This window comes from Theropithecus gelada, chromosome 19, assembly GCF_003255815.1.
Source record: "Theropithecus gelada isolate Dixy chromosome 19, Tgel_1.0, whole genome shotgun sequence".
In the NCBI taxonomy this organism is placed as follows: Eukaryota; Metazoa; Chordata; class Mammalia; order Primates; family Cercopithecidae; genus Theropithecus; species Theropithecus gelada.
This window is the reverse complement of record NC_037687.1, coordinates 44,577,752-44,595,131: the sequence shown is the minus strand read 5'-3', so window position 1 is coordinate 44,595,131 and position 17,380 is coordinate 44,577,752. Positions and strand designations below refer to the sequence as shown.

At 56.7% G+C, this 17,380-nt stretch overlaps 2 protein-coding genes across 5 annotated transcripts; both read left to right on the top strand.

Annotated features, from left to right (window-relative positions):
- The first annotated feature begins 87 nt into the window (after positions 1 to 87).
- Positions 88 to 11,334, top strand: USF2 (upstream transcription factor 2, c-fos interacting). 4 transcript variants are annotated; one of them, XM_025369170.1, is made up of 10 exons: positions 88 to 401; positions 673 to 719; positions 808 to 926; positions 1,042 to 1,242; positions 1,679 to 1,829; positions 1,952 to 2,039; positions 2,313 to 2,371; positions 10,210 to 10,304; positions 10,458 to 10,586; positions 10,679 to 11,334. In XM_025369170.1, the coding sequence occupies exons 1-10, from the start codon at positions 340 to 342 to the stop codon at positions 10,766 to 10,768; spliced, it is 1,041 nt and encodes a 346-aa protein (XP_025224955.1). In that variant the 5' UTR covers positions 88 to 339; the 3' UTR covers positions 10,769 to 11,334. The 4 variants fall into 4 exon arrangements, with proteins under 4 accessions (XP_025224955.1, XP_025224956.1, XP_025224953.1 ...); XM_025369171.1 differs by lacking the exon at positions 1,042 to 1,242; XM_025369168.1 differs by having other exon boundaries at positions 10,458 to 11,334.
- A 900-nt stretch (positions 11,335 to 12,234) lies between these two features.
- HAMP (hepcidin antimicrobial peptide) lies at positions 12,235 to 16,641 on the top strand. Its single transcript, XM_025368312.1, has 4 exons — positions 12,235 to 12,444; positions 14,016 to 14,189; positions 16,287 to 16,346; positions 16,436 to 16,641. The coding sequence occupies exons 2-4, from the start codon at positions 14,100 to 14,102 to the stop codon at positions 16,538 to 16,540; spliced, it is 255 nt and encodes an 84-aa protein (XP_025224097.1). The 5' UTR covers positions 12,235 to 12,444; positions 14,016 to 14,099; the 3' UTR covers positions 16,541 to 16,641.
- Positions 16,642 to 17,380: the final 739 nt, after the last annotated feature.

Genomic DNA, 17,380 nt, shown 5'->3' with positions numbered 1-17,380 from the left:
GGGCGGGCGGGCGGGCGGGCTGGGGGCGGCCGCGCGGCGTCCCGGAGCCTCGGGCCGCCCGGAGCCGGCGGGCGGGTGGAGGCGGAGGCGGCGGCGGCTGCAGCGGCTGCAGGAGCGGCGGCGGCTGCGGCGGCGGCGGCGGCATCTCCTCCTCACATGACCCCACTGTTTGTCCCCGTGATCAGCGCGAGCGGCTCCCGTATCTCCTCCGTCCCCTCCTGCCGCGCGGCGTGAGCGCCGGGCTCCGGGCCCCCCCGGCCGCCCGCCCCCTCCCCTCCCTCCCTCCCCTCCCCTCCCCTCCCCCCCGGGCCCCGCGCCCCCCCCGCCCCCGCCCCCCCCATGGACATGCTGGACCCGGGTCTGGATCCCGCTGCCTCGGCTACCGCTGCTGCCGCCGCCAGGTAAGATCCCCGGCCTGGCCGTGCCCCCGCGCCCCGGCCCCGGCCCCGCGGCCTGCAGGCCGGGGCCGCCATGATCCCGAGCGGCCGCGGGCCCGGCTCAAAATGGAGGCCGCCGAGGCGGGGGGGGACCCGGCGTCTCCCGCCCCCGGACCCCGGCCCCGGCAGCGCCCCCGGCCTCAGGCGCAGCCGGGAGGGACGGGGGCCCTGCAGCTGGGCGCGGGGGCGGGGGCGCGAGCCGCGCTGATCCCGCTCCCTCCTGTGCCCCCGGCAGCCACGACAAGGGACCCGAGGCGGAGGAGGGTGTCGAGCTGCAGGAAGGTGAGTGTTTGCGGGGCCGGCCGCGCCCGGGGAGGGCTGGGGGCGCCCGGCGCGGCCGTGATCGTGCCCCGACCCTCCTCGGCCCCAGGCGGGGACGGCCCAGGAGCGGAGGAGCAGACAGCGGTGGCCATCACCAGCGTCCAGCAGGCGGCGTTCGGCGACCACAACATCCAGTACCAGTTCCGCACAGAGACAAATGGAGGACAGGTGAGCTGCGGGCCGCGAGGGCTGGCGAGCGAGCGAGCGAGCGGGCGGGCGGGCGCGCCGGGAAGGATCGGACCTGGCCCCAGCGCCGGCCTCGCCGCTCTGCCGCCCCCTGCAGGTGACATACCGCGTAGTCCAGGTGACTGATGGTCAGCTGGACGGCCAGGGCGACACGACTGGCGCCGTCAGCGTCGTGTCCACCGCTGCCTTCGCGGGGGGGCAGCAGGCTGTGACCCAGGTGGGTGTGGACGGGGCAGCCCAGCGCCCGGGCCCCGCCGCTGCCTCTGTGCCCCCAGGTCCTGCAGCGCCCTTCCCGCTGGTAGGTGCCCTGCCACCCCTGGACGGGGGGTGGAGAGGGGACACTGGCTCTGCTCTTGGGGATCCCCGGGGGTGGGGCAGGTGTCGCCCAGGAGATACTGCCTTCAAGCCTCAGGCTGCATGGGGTCAGATCCCTCTTGTGCACCTTGAAACCTGGGGACGGTGCTCTTGGAATTTTTTTTTTCTGCAAAATGGGAATGATGTGTCTAAGAGGAAAGTTTCTTAGAGTGCAAAACAGATTGGCTCAGCAACTGATCGCTGACCTCCTCCTGCCATGTTCCAGAGCTGTCTGAGACACAGGACAGAATGCTACTCGCAGAAGGAGTCCCCACTCCTGTTAATTGCGGAGAATGCAGTAAACCCCGAGCACAGCAATGAGGGGACCGGATAGAGGAACAGAGAAAGCTAAGGGTAGTCTCTGTCCTCCTACTCCCCAGGCTGTGATCCAAAATCCCTTCAGCAATGGTGGCAGCCCTGCGGCCGAGGCTGTCAGCGGGGAGGCACGATTTGCCTATTTCCCAGCGTCCAGTGTGGGAGATACTACGGCTGTGTCCGTACAGACCACAGACCAGAGCTTGCAGGCTGGAGGTGAGGAGAGGAGGAAGCCAGGTTGGCAGGTCGGGGAGGCAACGGGCCCAGCAGGGAGGGAAGCCCCTGCAACCAGTTCTGACTTCACCCTGTCTTGCCACTAACCCCCACTATCCCTGCAGGCCAATTCTACGTCATGATGACGCCCCAGGATGTGCTTCAGACAGGAACACAGAGGACGATCGCCCCCCGGACACACCCCTACTCTCCGTATGTGCAGGGGACACCAGGCGGGCCTGGCATTGGAACTGAAGGGAGGGGTTTCTGGAGTAGAAGCTGGGCAGTTAGCATGAAGCGGGCACATGGTGTAATTTTTTTTTCTTTGCCTGTTTCTGCTTCTTTAGTGCACATAAAGAAAGTATCATCTCGTTTTTGCACATGGATTTACCTGAAAAAGATAATTTTTAAGTCTAATACTTAACAAATGCTTGGACAAACAAATCTGTGATAATACATGCCCCTTTTTTTTTCCTCCTTTTCTAGAAAAATTGATGGAACCAGAACACCCCGAGATGAGAGGAGAAGAGCCCAGCACAATGAAGGTGAGGACAAGGTGTGGCTCCGGGTCCCCCCCCCCGCCGACCACCGCCCTCACAGGCTCAGCCAGCCCCGGGGTGTGGAGTGACAGAGAGGGAAGCCACTCCTGGCAGGCCACAAGTGCTCCAGAGGGCTTTGCTGGACGCTGTAAAGGTAGAAAGTGAGCAACGAGGGGAGAGTACAGTGTCAGAAATAGAGGGACAGGGAGTGTGAACTGGAACTGGCCATGTGTTGACCCGGCTGGTGATCTTGAATTCATGGCCCACATCTAAGATGGTGGATTTCATGTTCCCATACGGATTGCCTGCCCCACTTGAAAATTGGGGCTGACCGGGCTCACCTGAGCTGACCTTTCCACGTGGCAGCTGTCATGCTCACATCCCTCATTCCCATGCCTGCCTGGCCTCCAGAAGTAGGTCTGTTCCCCCAGGGAGCACAGCTGAGGCAGAAACTGCATGAAGCTCTGCCTCTGGCTGCCTAAGGCCGGAGCATCCTGCCCTTTCCAGAAACACCAGGTCTCACCTCAGGTCATTTGGCCTTCGACACTGTCCCCTCGCCCCCACCCCGCCTGTCAGTAGCCACTGTAGTGGGCACAGCAGCGTGCAAGTGCCAGGGGAGTGCTTATACCCAAACAACCATCATTCAACAAATATTTACTGCCCATGGGTTCTGGGCCGAGCGGCACAAGCCCTGTGCCAGGTCTGGAGTCTGGCCTGGAGCGTCGGGGAGGCTTGAAGGCCGGCGGCGGGCTCATGTCTCACGGGTCTCGTGGGACATTGATGGGGAGTGGGCTGGGGTGAGGCTTCCCCAGGGAGAGGGGAGTTTGGGTCAGGTTACTTTGTGGGGTGCTGGTTTGGTTGTGGGAGAAGTTCCATCTGGAATGCCTCAGGAGGGAAGATCGGGAAGATCAGGAAGGCCTTAAATGCCTGAGTGAGGCGCTGAATCTCAGTCCTAACGGTGGCCATGGGGCTGGGGTCTGTGGCCCAGGTAGTTGTGTTCTGAGCAGTTCCTCTCTGAGTTCAGGCATTCATTCAGCGTGTGCATACTACGGCCAGCCCCCGTTTTGCGTCTTCAGATATGGCAGTGCAGCAGGTAATAGGCCAGACGAGGTCTCAGCTCTCTGTGCGTGTTCTGGTGGGAGAGATGGAGTCATACACAGCCAAAGCAGGCATCAGGCAGCACAGGCAGTCACAGGCAGGAGAGGAAAGCTGGGGAAGGAGGTGGCGGGTGATGGCAGCATGGCACTTTGCTCTGAAGGGCTCTTCGAGAGGTGACATTGAAGCAGAGTCCTGAAGGGACCTGAGGGAAGGGGCCTGTTGAGAACCTCAGGAGAGTGCTGGGCAGAGGGAAGAGCTAGGACACAGGCCAGGCCCTGAACCGGGACCGCCGTGGTGTGTCTGCAGAAGAGCAGAATTCAGGAAAGGAAAGAGGAAGTCGGCGCAGTGGAGGGGGCTGCCCAGGCCAGATGGTGGAGGACCTTGAAAGAAGTCCCTAGTGTGACTGTCTGGACTCCTGTGGTTTTATTCCAGGGTGATGAGAAGCCAGCGGAGGGGTTTGTGCGTGGAGGCTGCTGGCAAGGGTGGTGGGAAGAGGCTGGGAGATAGGACACCACTCGGGTGTCAGGCCTGAGACAGGGCAGGGGTTGAGGGGAATGCGGGGAGGACTCCATGGCTGGAGAGTCAGGATTTCGTGCTGAACTCCCCTCCATGCTTGGAAGGGAAGGGGTGCATCTGAGCTTGGTTTTGGGATGCAGTGAGTTTGAGGGGCCCCCAGAGCAGCCCCCATGCTACCACTTACCTATGGTGGGGCATCAGGGTGGTTCTTAATCTCCGTGCCTGTCCCCCCTCTGTGAAATGCTGGAAGCATGGCTGCCTCCGACACCTGGTGGGGATGCAGTGAGTCGAGGTGGCCACACAGGCTGAGGAGAGGACTCGGGACCCTCCCATCCCATTCTCACCCCTGCCTCTCCCTCGGTTAATGTGACTCCAGGCAGTCTTGAGACTTTCTCTCCTTGTGAAGCAGTCTTCATCACCTGCCCAGTTTTCCAGCCCCGTCCTGTCTGCTTTCCCGACTTGCAGAGCATCTGCCCGATCTGCTCATCCTCCCAGTACCCTCGGCCGTCTGGCTCATGGGTCTACCAAAACAGCTCCACTCAGGTCACCCATGGTGACCCCATTGCCACATCAGCTGGCCTCCTTTGCTGTCTGGGCTCCAAGCATCTGACGCTGCCTGCTTCCCTCTGTTCCTTTCTGGAATCTTCCTTTCCTGCACCCTCTCTGATTCTCCTGTGATCTTTGCCTCTCCTGCCCCACTGTTAATGAAATTTCCAGGGCTCTCCCCGTTCCAAGTGAGTAGGTGGGGGTGCCGGGGAATCTGTGTTTTCCATCAGCTCTTCAGGTGATTTGTCATAGTGGACAAGTTGAGAAACTGCTTTAGCTGCGAGTGTTTCTTTTGTTTTTGAGAAGGGGGTCTCACTAGGTCACCCAGGCTGGAGTACAGTGGCACAATCACAGCTCACTGCAGCCTTGACCTCCCAGGCTCAAGCAATCCTCCCACCTCAGGCTTCTGAGTGGCTGGGACCACAGGCAGGTGCCATCACATGGGGTCATTTTTTTTTATCTGTAGAGTCGAGGTCTTGCTATGCTGCCCAGGCTCGTCTTGAACTTCTGGCCTCAGGCAGTCCTCCAGCCTTGGCTACAGGCCTGAGCTGCCACGCCCAGTCTTGCTGGTGTTTCATAAGGTCCAGCCCCTCTTCCGTCGGCCTCAGGTGTATGATGTGTGAGGCCCAGCGACAGGCTTGGAAGCTCTTGGTCAGTATCCCCCAAACTCCGTTCCCACTTGTAGGTGTTCCTCTTTTTTCTTGGCTCCAGAAGAGTGTGTGACTCACAAAAAGTTGAGGACTGTTCCTTGATGTCCTCCCAGGCTTTGCCCACCACCTGGCTCCTGGTAATGCAAGGAACTGTGTTTCCATCCCATTACATTCCTCTCACTGCAACTCCAGCCCCACATTCTGAACTACCCGTTCAAGATTTCCATCTTCGAACATCCCTGTAATGCCTCCAACTCAACTCGCCCAAAACAGAATGTGCCATCTCCCCTCTCCAAAGGCTCTCATGCAACGTTCCTCTGCAGAGCAGCAAAAGCTACTCCTGTCACAGCTGCCCAAGCCAGAAACTTAAGACCAGAGCCGCTTTCAGCCCTGCCCTCTTCTTCCCTTATGGCCACAAACCCCAAGTTTCTGTTCTATGGTGAGTTTCAGATCCTCTTCTCTCACTTCTTTTTCCCTCCTTCCCACCACTTCTTGGTACCGCAGGAGATCATCCCGGAGTCACAAACTCAAATGCCTGCAGGGGCCTGAGGGCGGGAGGTGCACTTGGCATGTTAGGAAGGGGTGTGTGGCTGGGCGTGGTGGCTTACACCTGGAATCCCAGCACTTTTGGGATTACATTTTGGCCAAGACAGGCGGATCACTTGAACCCAGGAGTTTGAGACCATCCTAGACAATGTGGCAGAACCCTGTCTCTACCAAAAAAAATTTAAAAATTAGCCAGGCCTGGTGGTACATGCCTGTAACAATCCCAGCTACTTGGGAACCTGTGGTGGGAGGGTGACTTGAGCCTGGGAGATGGAGGTTGCAGTGAGCTGATTTTACACTCCAGCCTGAGCAACAGACCCAGACCCTGTCTCAGAAAAAAATAGGAAAGGGAGTGGGGGGCCCCCAATGATCTGGGGCACGTGTGTCCTGCCTGAAGGGTGGCCCTTGCCCAGTATCTTCCCCTTGCTGCCCTGTCAGAATCTAGGGCCACTGTTGTCAGAAACTCTGAGAAGCCAGAAATCGAGACTTCTATGTGAAATCTGATTTTTAGGTGCCAGATTGGATTGCTTCTTCCGTTTCATTGATTTCTGCTCTTAATGTTACTAATTCATGCTTCTGCTCACTTTGTTTTTTTGTTTGTTTTTTTGTTTTGAAACGGAATCTCGCTGTGTCACAGGGTGCAATCTCAGCTCATTGCAACCTCCGTTTCCGGGGTTCAAGTGATTCTCCTGCCCCAGCCTCCCAAGTAGCTGGGACTACAGGTGCCCGCTGTCACACCCAGCTAGTTTTTGTATTTTTAGTAGAGATGAGGTTTCACCGTGTTGGCCAGGCTGATCTTGAACTCCTGGCCTCAGGTTATCCACCTGCCTGGGCCTCCCAAAGTGCCGGGATTACAGGAGTGAGCCGCTGCACCCGGCCCCTTCTACTCAATTTGGATTCAGTTTGCTAGGTTTTGTGCTTTGGCTCCCCTGGCAAGCCCCAACCCTGGCTTTTTAAGGTGTTTTTTTTTTTTTTTTCAATTTTTTACTAACATCTTTATTTTACAGGATTTATGTTTCACAGCAGGGATTGAGATGATTCTTTTTTTTTTTTTTTTTTTTTTGAGACGGAGTCTCGCTCTGTCACCCAGGCTGGAGTGCAGTGGCCGGATCTCTGCTCACTGCAAGCTCCGCCTCCCGGGTTTTTAGGCCATTCTCCCGGCTCAGCCTCCCGAGTAGCGGGGACTACAGGCGCTCGCCACCTCGCCCGGCTAGTTTTTTGTATTTTTTAGTTGAGACGGGGTTTCACTGTATTAGCCAGGATGGTCTCGATCTCCCGACCTCGTGATCCGCCCGTCTCGGCCTCCCAAAGTGCTAGGATTACAGGCTTGAGCCACCGCGCCCGGCCTGAGATGATTCTTAAGCTTTGTCTTTGCCTAACAGCGTTTAGAGTTGCCAGTTCACTCCAACATCACTTTAGCTACATCCCACTGGGATGTGTTGTGTTTTTGTTATTCAGTTTAAAGTATTTTCCAATTTTCCTTGTGATTTATTCTTTGACCTTTCTGTTATTTGGAGGCAGATTGCTTAATTTCCAAATATTTGTGGGTTTTCCAGATATCTTTTTGTTACTGATTTTTAATTTCTGTTATGGTCAGAGAACATACTCTGTATGATTTCAGTTCCTTGAAATTTGATGAGACTTACCCGATGGGCCTGAATGTGTCCTAGCTTGGTGGAAGCTTCTGGGGCATTGATGAGGACAGGTGTCTGCTGCCGTCAGGCAGAATGTCCCCCCAGGTCAGTGAGGTCAGGCTGGTTAAGTGTTCAGGTTTTCTATTCTGATTTTTTTTTTTTGTCTACTTGTTCTACCAATCATTGAGAAGGATGTCCATGTCTCTCACTATGTTTGTGGATTTGTCCATTTCTTCCTTCAGTCCTGGAAGGTTTCGCTTCTGAATTTTCTCTTTTTTTTTTTTGAGACAGAGTCTCTCTCTGTCACCCAGGCTAGAGTGCAGTTGGGTTCAAGCAATTCCCATGCCTCAGCCTCCCAAGTCCCTGGGATTATAGGCGCACACCACTATGCCTGGCTAAGTTTTGTATTTCTAGTAGAGCCGGGATTTCGCCATGTTGGCCAGGCTAGTTTCGAACTCCTGGCCTGGTGTGATCCGCCCTCCCAAAGTGCTGGGATTACAGGCGTGAGCCACCCCGCCTAGCCTCTGAATTTTAAGTGTCCTATGGAGTTACTGAAGTGCTTCTGTGGAATGAACGTGGCCTTGGTCCTGTATTTCAAATGTGCCATGATGGTGTTCCGAAGCCACAGGCTGGACAGCATCACCACCTGCTGAAGTCAGGGCCTAGACTCAAGGGCCTGGGCCTCTAGAGGAGGATCTGAAATTCACTATAGAACAGAGCACCCTGGTCCTGATGTGCGAGCAGACCACGCAAGGCCTTGACAACCGATCTTTACAACCTCTTCCCGCCCCTGCACACCCTGAAATGGTTTTCAAGCCAACATTTCTGGGATCTTCCCACCTGCCTGCCTTAGAGCCCTTCTCTCAGGAAGCAGCCCAAATGTTTCCTGGATCTCTGAGGATTCGTCCCACCCCCATTCCCGTGCAGAGGCCATGGCTCGGCGCCTGGTGTTCCCGAGGCACTTTGTACCGTCTTCGATGGTGACACATATGCTATGGGGTTAGTGCCACCTGCCCACAGTGGTGCTGCGAGTGCCAACGGGGCACAGTGGGGCTGCTTCCACCCTGGACCCCGGCCTGGCAGAGGGCCTGGCATACAGTAGGGCAGAGAGTAGGTGTGTAAGAAGTAAATGCGCGCTGGAGAGGATGTAGCTGCAGCCGGCGCCCAGCCCTTGAGAGGGCTGAGGGAAGGCAGAGGCCGAAACAAGGCCATCTGCCAAGTTCCTCCACGGACCCCTGGGCGAGGAGCGCTCTGCTGGGGACTGCGCCAGCGGTGTCTCCGGGCTTGGACTGTCAGCTCCGCTGCTGCTTTTGGCCAGAGTTCCCAAAGGCAGGTCTGGCTGTCTTTGGTGGGAGGGTTCAGCGCACCGTGATAGTAACAGGCGAGCAAGCAATCGCTGAGCCCAGTGCAGGGCCTGGACCATGCTCCATAGCGAGCTCTGATCTTCGGGTATTGGTTTTGGAGGAAAGAGGGAGCTCAAGGGTGGAAGAGGGGCCAGGGAAGAGTGGTCACGGTGGGAGGAGGAGAGTCCATGTCATTCGGGGGGTTTGTCACTCGGGCCTGAGTGGGAGGCACAGGAGGCAGGTAGAGGCCAGTCAGCGGCACACGGCCACAGCCCAGAGGGGTTTGCCGATGGGTGGGTCCAGCCTTCTAGAGGGAACGGCGGGGCCAGGGAGCAGCTGATCTCCGGGTGTGAGGGTAATGGGCAGGCTGTGGCCCACCCCTCCTTCTCAGGCTCACTGGACCCCAGCCTGGTATCCCATCACCATTATCCAAGGCTTTGAAAAGATCCCCGGCCTTCCTGCCGCATCTGCCCTAGCTATAGGCTTTGTTCCCCGCCGCCAATGCCACAGACAGCATGGGCCACCCTGGCAGGGGGCTGGGGTTCCGTGGGGTGGGAATTGGGGGTAGCTGAGCGTTCTTTCCTGTCCCCACGGTGCCTGGTGCTGGGGCTTGGCAGGCGGTGAAGGGTTGGGACAGCCTGGCTTTAGCAGGCCCTGGGTCAGGGGTCTCAGGCTCCGTGGCACACAGACCCCAGGCAGGTATCAGGATGGCATGTGGCCAGAGACAGGCTTGTGCTCTGTCTGGGGACAGCTGCTACCCGGCCGACACAGTTGGCGTAAGATGGTGGAGTTTTATGGGGTAAAATCACAAATCTGGGTTTTTTAAGTAAAATCTTCTATGAGTTGCCATCTCTGGCCTTCAGCATAGGGTTCGTGTCTTTCCTGGCCTCGTGGGCCAGGCCTGGGAGCTGCAGATACCAGTTGGGATCTGCCATTACCCTGTGGAAGGATTTTAAGCAGGGGTGAAACATGGTCAGACTTGGAATTAGAGATGAGGAAAAAAACAAAATCACGGTGCCCAGAGTCTCTGGGGACACTGGAGAATCCAGTGCAGGGGCCACGGGAGCCAGAGAGGGGCACTAGTCCTGTGAAGGGCGGCTCTGCCCATCCCTGCCTCCCAGTACGTGCCCACTGTGACCAGAGCTCCATTTCTCAAAAGAAGCCAGTGACGCCAATTACCATGAGAAATTTCTTTATTCTTAACCGTCGATTCAAATTTGTGCAAGTATGGCCGGGCAGGCCCGTAAAACGAACTCAAAGTGCCTGACCTTTGACGCCCGTCCTAAAAGCGTGTGTGGCACTGGAGGGCCCAGGTTTCTTTGTTCCTCTTGAGAAGCTGGGGTGGGGGCCGGCTGGGCTCAGGGTGCGGCCCCTCACTTCCCAGGGCTGTGGTCTCAGTGGGGCCTGCGCTGTGCCTGGGTGTCCTTGGGCTGAGCCTCTGCCCTGTGAGGACGGCCGCTCGGGCACGAGCCCTGTCAGCGAAGCCGTGGCTGTGGCTCTGTTTCCCGCAGTGGAGCGGAGGCGAAGGGACAAGATCAACAACTGGATCGTCCAGCTTTCGAAAATCATTCCAGACTGTAATGCAGACAACAGCAAGACGGGAGCGGTGAGCATCCCGGACCCTTAGTGGCTGCGGTGGGCCTGGCCCCCAACCCTTGCATGCAGAAAGTCCAACTGCCATGGGGCTCGGGAGTCTTCCCCGGGGTGGAGGCCAGTGGGTGGTGCCCGCCCTAAGGCTCCTGGTCCCCTCGCCCCCCAGAGTAAAGGAGGGATCCTGTCCAAGGCCTGCGATTACATCCGGGAGTTGCGCCAGACCAACCAGCGCATGCAAGAGACTTTCAAAGAGGCCGAGCGGCTGCAGATGGACAACGAGCTCCTGAGGCAGCAGGTGGGTGCAGGGCCTGGAGCGGGTCGGGGCCCAGGAGCCCCACATGCAAGGCGCTGGCCCTCAGCTCCCTTGTCCTCCGTCGTGTCCGCCAGATCGAGGAGCTGAAGAATGAGAACGCCCTGCTTCGAGCCCAGCTGCAGCAGCACAACCTGGAGATGGTGGGCGAGAGCACCCGGCAGTGACGCCCGCCACCACCGCGCAGCCGCCGCCGCCCACGCCGGCCTCTGCTGCCCCCTTCCCCAGCCCTTAGCACAGAGAGGGACACACGCCCCTCCCCCAGCTGCGTTTTTTTATAGTAGATTTTTAACAAAAAACGGGGAGAAATAATGGATTTCTGTGGATACAGTGCCCACCGCCCTCCTCCACTTGGAAACAGTATCCTCCCTCCCCATCCATCTGTCTGTCGCCCTTCTCCCGGCCCTCACTAAGCCCCGGCACTTCTAGTGGTCTCACCTGGAGGCAAGAGGGAGGGGGACAGAGGCCCTTCCGCGTCCCGCTGCCTCCTGCTCTCTGGAGGTACTGAGACAGGGTGCTGATGGGAAGGAGGGGAGCCTTTGGGGGGCCACCCGGGGCCTGGACCTATGCAGGGAGGCCACGTCCCACCCCACCTCTTGTTTCTGGGTCCCTGCTCCCCTTTGGGTGTGTGTGTGTGTGTTTTAATTTTCTTTATGGAAAAATTGACAAAAAAAATAGAGAGAGAGAGGTATTTAACTGCAATAAACTGGCCCCATGTGGCCCCCGCCTTGTCTGCTTGTGTGTCTGTCCATCTCGGGAACGGGGAGGGGCCTGGGGTCTACAGAGCTCCACGCGGCATGGTTCCGCCGTTGTGCACATGGCTGTATGCAGTCCCTGCCAGCTGCACCACCTGGTACCCAGTGGTTGGTTGGATGGATGAAGGAATTAAGGAATGAATGTCCCCTTTGAGGCCCCAGGCATGCATGAGGGTGTGGGGAGCTGGGGTCAAGGACATGTCCCATGTTGGAGGAGAGGCGGGGGTCTCTGTGTCAGCAGTTCTGAAAACACAACCAGCCCCTGGCCCTGCTCTGCTGGGCTGAAGCCCTCCCCTCTGCACCAGCCAATAGTGGGGCCCGGCCTTGAGCCCCTCACCCCCAGGAAGGGCAGATGGCCAGGGCGCCAAGCTTGGCCCGTCAGCCTGTCGCCTTGCACCGAGGCTCTGGCGCCTGTGCTGTGACCCCTGCCCCTGCTGATGATGAAACCTGCCCTGAGCTGAGATGCAGTGATGCCTGGTAGGGCTGGGGGCTGCTGCCGAGTCCCCGGGTGAGCACGCCCCTATTCACTGGACCCTGCCGCATCCTGCACTCCCCTTCAGCTCCATCCACTCCCAGGAGCTGGGCCTGCCACTCTGCTCACCTTGTGGAGCTCCATGCTCTGCCTTTCCTCCCAAATGTCCTCCCCCCAATCATCTCTTGCCTCAAGAGTCCTGTCTCCTTTTCCTAGCTATTCCCATCTGAGGCCATCTTTATTCGTTTAGTTTTTAGAGACAGGGTCTCACTCTGTCACCCAGGCTAGAGCGCAGTGGCGCACGATCACGGCTCACTGGAGCTTTGACCAACTACAGGTGCATAGCACCACAGCCAGGTTTTTGTACCGATGGTGTCTCGCTTTGTTCCCCAAGCTGTGACAAGAGGAACCTCCCACGTGGTGTGGATGAGGAGGCAGATGGCAGGGCCTGTCCATTTCTGTGCCTGAGTGGGCCTTGGCAGCGGTTCAGCAGTCAGGAAGAAGTGTTCACTCCTCGACAGCAACATCCCCAGGCTCTGGTGACTGGGCTGACACTGGATGGCCCTGGAATGAAAGGCAAAGTGGCAAAATGTCCAAGGGCCCATCTGGAACCAAGGTTTGTGGATCTCCTGGGCCGTGTGTACCCTGAGCTGGGCCTGGTAGTGGAAAGGAATGAAGGCACTGCAGTCAGGCCGCCTGGGTTCATCCCCCAGCTAGTGGTGTCCTAAGGAACCGGCTCCCCAAAAATGTCCCTGGCTTGTAGGGTTTGCCCATTTCCTGGTGTCAACACTCCTACCACTGCTGATTTCAGGGTACCGGCATGATGCCAGTGAATGCAGAGTTTCGAGATGTGCACGGTCTGCTCTGTTGAGCCAGTTCTAGCATGCCCCTGTACCCTGCTGTTTTAGGGGAGATGGGGAAGCCTGGTGGGTAAGAGCAGAGGCCCTGGGTTCAGGCTGTCCAGGTCAGAATCCCAGCTCTACCTCTGCCTGGGCAAGCTTGGGCCATGCCCTGATCTCTGCCTTCAGTGCCTTTTCTGTAAAGTGAAGGAAATGAGTGTCCAAAGTGGAGGAGGCTCCTGAAAGGGAGTGGGGTCTGGGGAGCCCAAGCCCCTGGGGTTGGGTGACCGAGAAGGCAGCCCCTGAACACAGAGCAGAGCTGAAGGTGGGGCAGCAAGTGCTGCTGGGAGAACAGGCGGCGCAGGCTAAGTTGGTGCAGAAGTGAGTCAACACATGTGCCATCGTATAAAATGTACTCATCAGACAGCAGATGTCAGCTATTCCTATTACTGCTATTTTATGTTTTATAGACAGGGTCTCGCTCTGTCACCCAGGCTGGAATGCAGTCACACGATCATAGCTCACTGCAGCCTCAACCTCCCTGGCTTAAGCGATCCTCCTGCCTCAGCCTCCCAAGTAGCTGGGACTACAGATGTGTGCCACCACGCCTGGCTAAATTTGTTTAAAAATTTTTTTTTTGTAGAGATGGTGTCTCCCTACGTTTCCCAGGCTAGTCTTGAACTTCTGGGCTCAAGCGATCCTCCTGCCTCAGCCTCCCAAAGTGCTGGGATTACAGGCATGAGCCACCGCACTGGGCCATATTACTGCTGTCATTTATGGCCAAAAGTTGCTCAAACATTTTCCAGTTACCAGAGACACGTCTCAAGGGTCTGACGCTGGGAAAACACCGTGTGCGGATCAGGGGCACACGCTGATGCTCGCCATGCTCAGGGCTATCCACTGTTCCCTGCCAGAACCTATGCATGTGTGGTGAGAGCTTAAAGCAATGGATGCTTCCCCCAATATGCTGGACACTCCTGAGGAGCCTGGCAGCTGCTGGCCATGCCCTGTGTGCATGCAGGCGGTAGGGAAGTGGGTGAAGGAGAGCGGAACCTTGATTCAGATCACCAAACTGCTTAACCGCTGAAGCAAAAGGGGTAACTTTTTCTCAATCAGCAGAATGACATCATGATGGGGAAAGGGCTCCCCAGATGGCTGGCGAGCAGTGTGTGTCTGTGACCCCGTCTGCCCCACCCCCTGAACACACCTCTGCCGGCTGAGGGTGACACAACCCTGTTCCCTGTCGCTCTGTTCCCGCTTATCTCTCCCGCCTTTTCGGCGCCACCACCTTCTTGGAAATGAGTCAGAGCAAAGGGGAGGGGGCCCAGACCACTGCCTCCCCTGGCAGGCCCCATAAAAGCGACTGTCACTGGGTCCCAGACACCAGAGCAAGCTCAAGACCTAGCAGTGGGACAGCCAGACAGACGGCACGATGGCACTGAGCTCCCAGATCTGGGCCACTTGCCTCCTCCTCCTTCTCCTCCTCACCAGCCTGACCAGTGGCTCCGTTTTCCCACAACAGGTGAGAGCCCAGTGGCCTGGGTCCTTAGAAGGGCAGCAGGGATGGGAGAGCCAGGCCCCAGCCTAGGGCACTAGAGACACCCAAGCACTGAGCAGAGCTCAGGACAGCTCAGGGGGGCTGGCAGCTGAACAGGAACCAGGCCAGGCACGGTGGCTCATGCCCAGACCACTTGAGGTCAGTTTGAGACCAGCCTGGCCAGCATGGTAAAACCCCATCTCTACTAAAAATACAAAAGTTAGCCAGGCGTGGTGGCAGGTGCCTGTAATCCCAGCTACTCGGGAGACTGAGACAGGAGAATCACTTGAACCTGCGAGGTGGAGGTTGCAAAGTGAGCTGAGATTGCACCACTGCACTCCAGCCTGGCAACAGAGCAAGACTCCATCTCCAAAAAAGAACAGAAATCGATGAAGCACCAAGTGACAGGGATTGGAAGGTCCTAATTCTGTGGGTATCTACGAAGCCCTTACGCTGTGTGGAGTCTTATTCTAGACAGTGAGGACAAGGCTATGAACAAGGTAGATGAGAGAGGAGACCTCTCATCCTGGTCAGGGAATTCGTTAAAGACTGATGAAAACATGAACAAATAATTGTGTCTAGTACATGCTATTCGTGAATCACATAACGGTGGTAGAGTGACCGTGATCCATTCGCCACACAGTAAAGTCACTTTTTTGGTTTGTTTTTTTAGAGACAGGGTCATGCTCTGTTGCTGAGGCTGGAATGCAGTGATGCAGTCATAGCTCCCTGCAGCCTCGACCTCCTGTGCTCAAGCAATCCTCCCACCTCAGCTTCCCAAATAGCTGGGACACCAGGCACATGCCACGGGTGGCGGGCCCACGGCACGGTCAAGGGGCTGGCAGTCAAGCAAATGTTTCATGAGAAAGTGACAGTTGGCCTTCGTCTTGGAGGGTGAGAGATGGAGGCAGCAGAGACCCGAGGAGAGGACGAACTGGCATAGCCCAGGGTCAGGCTGAGCAAGAGGAGACGGTGGGACTTGGGGATAAGGCCGAGGGGTGGGCAGAGTCCCAAAGTCTTGTGGGCAACCGTACAGACGCTGACTTTTCCTTGGAGTAAAGAGGAAGCCCCCAAAGGCTTTTTTTTTTTTTTTTTTTTTTTTTTCTGAGACGGGGTCTTGCTATGTCTTTCAGGCAGGCATGCAATGGCATCATCTGGGCTCACTGCAACCTCCGCCTACCGTGTTCAAGCAATTCTTCTGCCTCAGCCCCCCAAGTAGCTGGGATTACAGGCACCCGCCACCACGCCCAGCTAATTTTTGTACTTTTAGTAGAGACAGGGTTTCACCATGTTGGCCAGCCTGGTCTTCAACTCCTGAACTCAGGTGATCCTCCCATCTCGGCTTCCCAAAGTGCTAGGATCACAGGCGTGAGCCACTGCGCCCAGCCTCCTATAGGTTTTTTAAATGGAGAAAACCACAATCTCACTGGCCACGTTTTTTAAAAAATTAGTCTGCCAGTCGGGCACCATGGCTCACGCCTGTAATCCCAGAGTTTCAGGAGGCCAAGGTAGGAAGATCACTTGAGCCCAGGAGTTCGAGACCAGCTTCGGCAACACAACCAGACTCCATCTCTACACAAAATTTAAAAATTAGCCGGGTGTGGTGGCGTGCACCTGCTGTCCCAGCTACTCAGGAGGCTGAGGTGAGAGCATCGCTTGAGCATAGGAGGTCGAGGCTGCAGGGAGCTATGACTGTGCCACTGCACTTCAGTCTGAGCGACAAAGGGAGACTCTGTCTAAAAAACAAACAAAAAAAGTGACTCTCCTGTGTGGCAAATGGATTGAGGGGCAAGAATGCAGGGAGATGTGTTAGGAGGCTGGTACTGTCATCCAGGCAAGGGAAGATGATGTCCCAAAGAAGAGTAGGAGCTGTGGAAAGAGGAGGAGGCGGATCTGGGAGGTTTTTTTTTTAGGAAGAGCCGCCCATGGGAAGGTGAGCAGAAGCAAGAAAGCAAGGTCCCTCCTAGGAGTCCAACTGAGCTCTGGGTTTAAACCACTTGGAGAGGAGCAGGTTGCTGGGAGCCAGTCTCAGAGGTCCGCCGGGCCCCCTGCCATCCTCAACACCCCCTTCTGCTTTCACAGACGGGACAACTTGCAGAGCTGCAACCTCAGGACAGAGCTGGAGCCAGGGCCAGCTGGACGGTGAGCACACCAGTGACGCCCTTCCCAGCCCCCTGCTCCCTCCGCGTGCCCAGGTCGGTTCTCTGCTCACACTCCCTTCCTTCTCACAGCCCATGCTCCAGAGGCGAAGGAGGCGAGACACCCACTTCCCCATCTGCATTTTCTGCTGCGGCTGCTGTCATCGATCAAAGTGTGGGATGTGCTGCAGGACGTAGAACCTTCCTGCCCTGCCCCCATCCCCTCCCTTCCTTATTTATTCCTGCTGCCCCAGAACACAGGTCTTGGAATAAAACGGCTGATTCTTTTGTTTTCCAAACCAGCGTGTCTGTCGTCCTTTCTCTCTGCCAAGGGCCTGTGCTAAGAGCTTGTCCTGACCCTGCCTTGCAAGCGCCAGTGCTTGGTGGGTCATGTGGGGCTGGTGTGTCCTGGAAGTTGCCAGGAAAGTTGGTGAAGAAAATTCGTTTCTGTTCTCCCCCTTCATGTTGCAATCACGGGGGATGAAACTTAATGTTTCCTCTCCTTGAGATCTTCCTAAAACAGCCGTAGAAATCAGTGCCTATAAGGCAAGCCTGTCCCACCCGTGGGCCACATGCAGCCCAGGATGGCTTTGAATGCACCTAACACAAATTCGTAAACTTTCTTAAGGCATTATGATAATTTTTTGTGACTTTTTTTTGTTTTTCTCATCAGCTGTCATTAGTGTTAGTGTGTTTTACATGTGGCCCAAGACAATTCTTCTTCCAGTGTGGCTCAGGGAAGCCAAAACATTGGACACTACTATAAAGGTTCTCAAAGTAAGATCCGGGGACTCCTTTTGTAGGGCTCCTGAAGGTGGAAACTACTAAGACATTTTTTTTTTCTTTTTTTTTTTTGGAGGCAGAGTCTCTGTCACCCAGGCTGGAGTGCAGTGGCACGATCTTGGCTCACTGCAACCTCCACCTCCTGGGTTCAAGCGATTCCCCTGCCTCAGCCTCCTGAATAGCTGGGACTACAGGCACGCGCCACCAAGCCCAGCTAATTTTTGTATTTTTAGTAGAGATGGGATTTTGCCATGT

Excerpts from the sequence above, each read along its gene's own strand:
- USF2 (XM_025369168.1), top strand. The coding sequence starts at position 340 with ATGGACATGCTGGACCCGGGTCTGGATCCCGCTGCCTCGGCTACCGCT. Across the intron at positions 927-1,041 it reads CAGAGACAAATGGAGGACAG|GTGACATACCGCGTAGTCCA; the intron begins GTGAGCTGCGGG and ends CGCCCCCTGCAG. Across the intron at positions 2,040-2,312 it reads CGGACACACCCCTACTCTCC|AAAAATTGATGGAACCAGAA; the intron begins GTATGTGCAGGG and ends CTCCTTTTCTAG.
- HAMP (XM_025368312.1), top strand. The coding sequence starts at position 14,100 with ATGGCACTGAGCTCCCAGATCTGGGCCACTTGCCTCCTCCTCCTTCTC. Across the intron at positions 14,190-16,286 it reads GCTCCGTTTTCCCACAACAG|ACGGGACAACTTGCAGAGCT; the intron begins GTGAGAGCCCAG and ends CTGCTTTCACAG. Across the intron at positions 16,347-16,435 it reads GAGCCAGGGCCAGCTGGACG|CCCATGCTCCAGAGGCGAAG; the intron begins GTGAGCACACCA and ends TCCTTCTCACAG.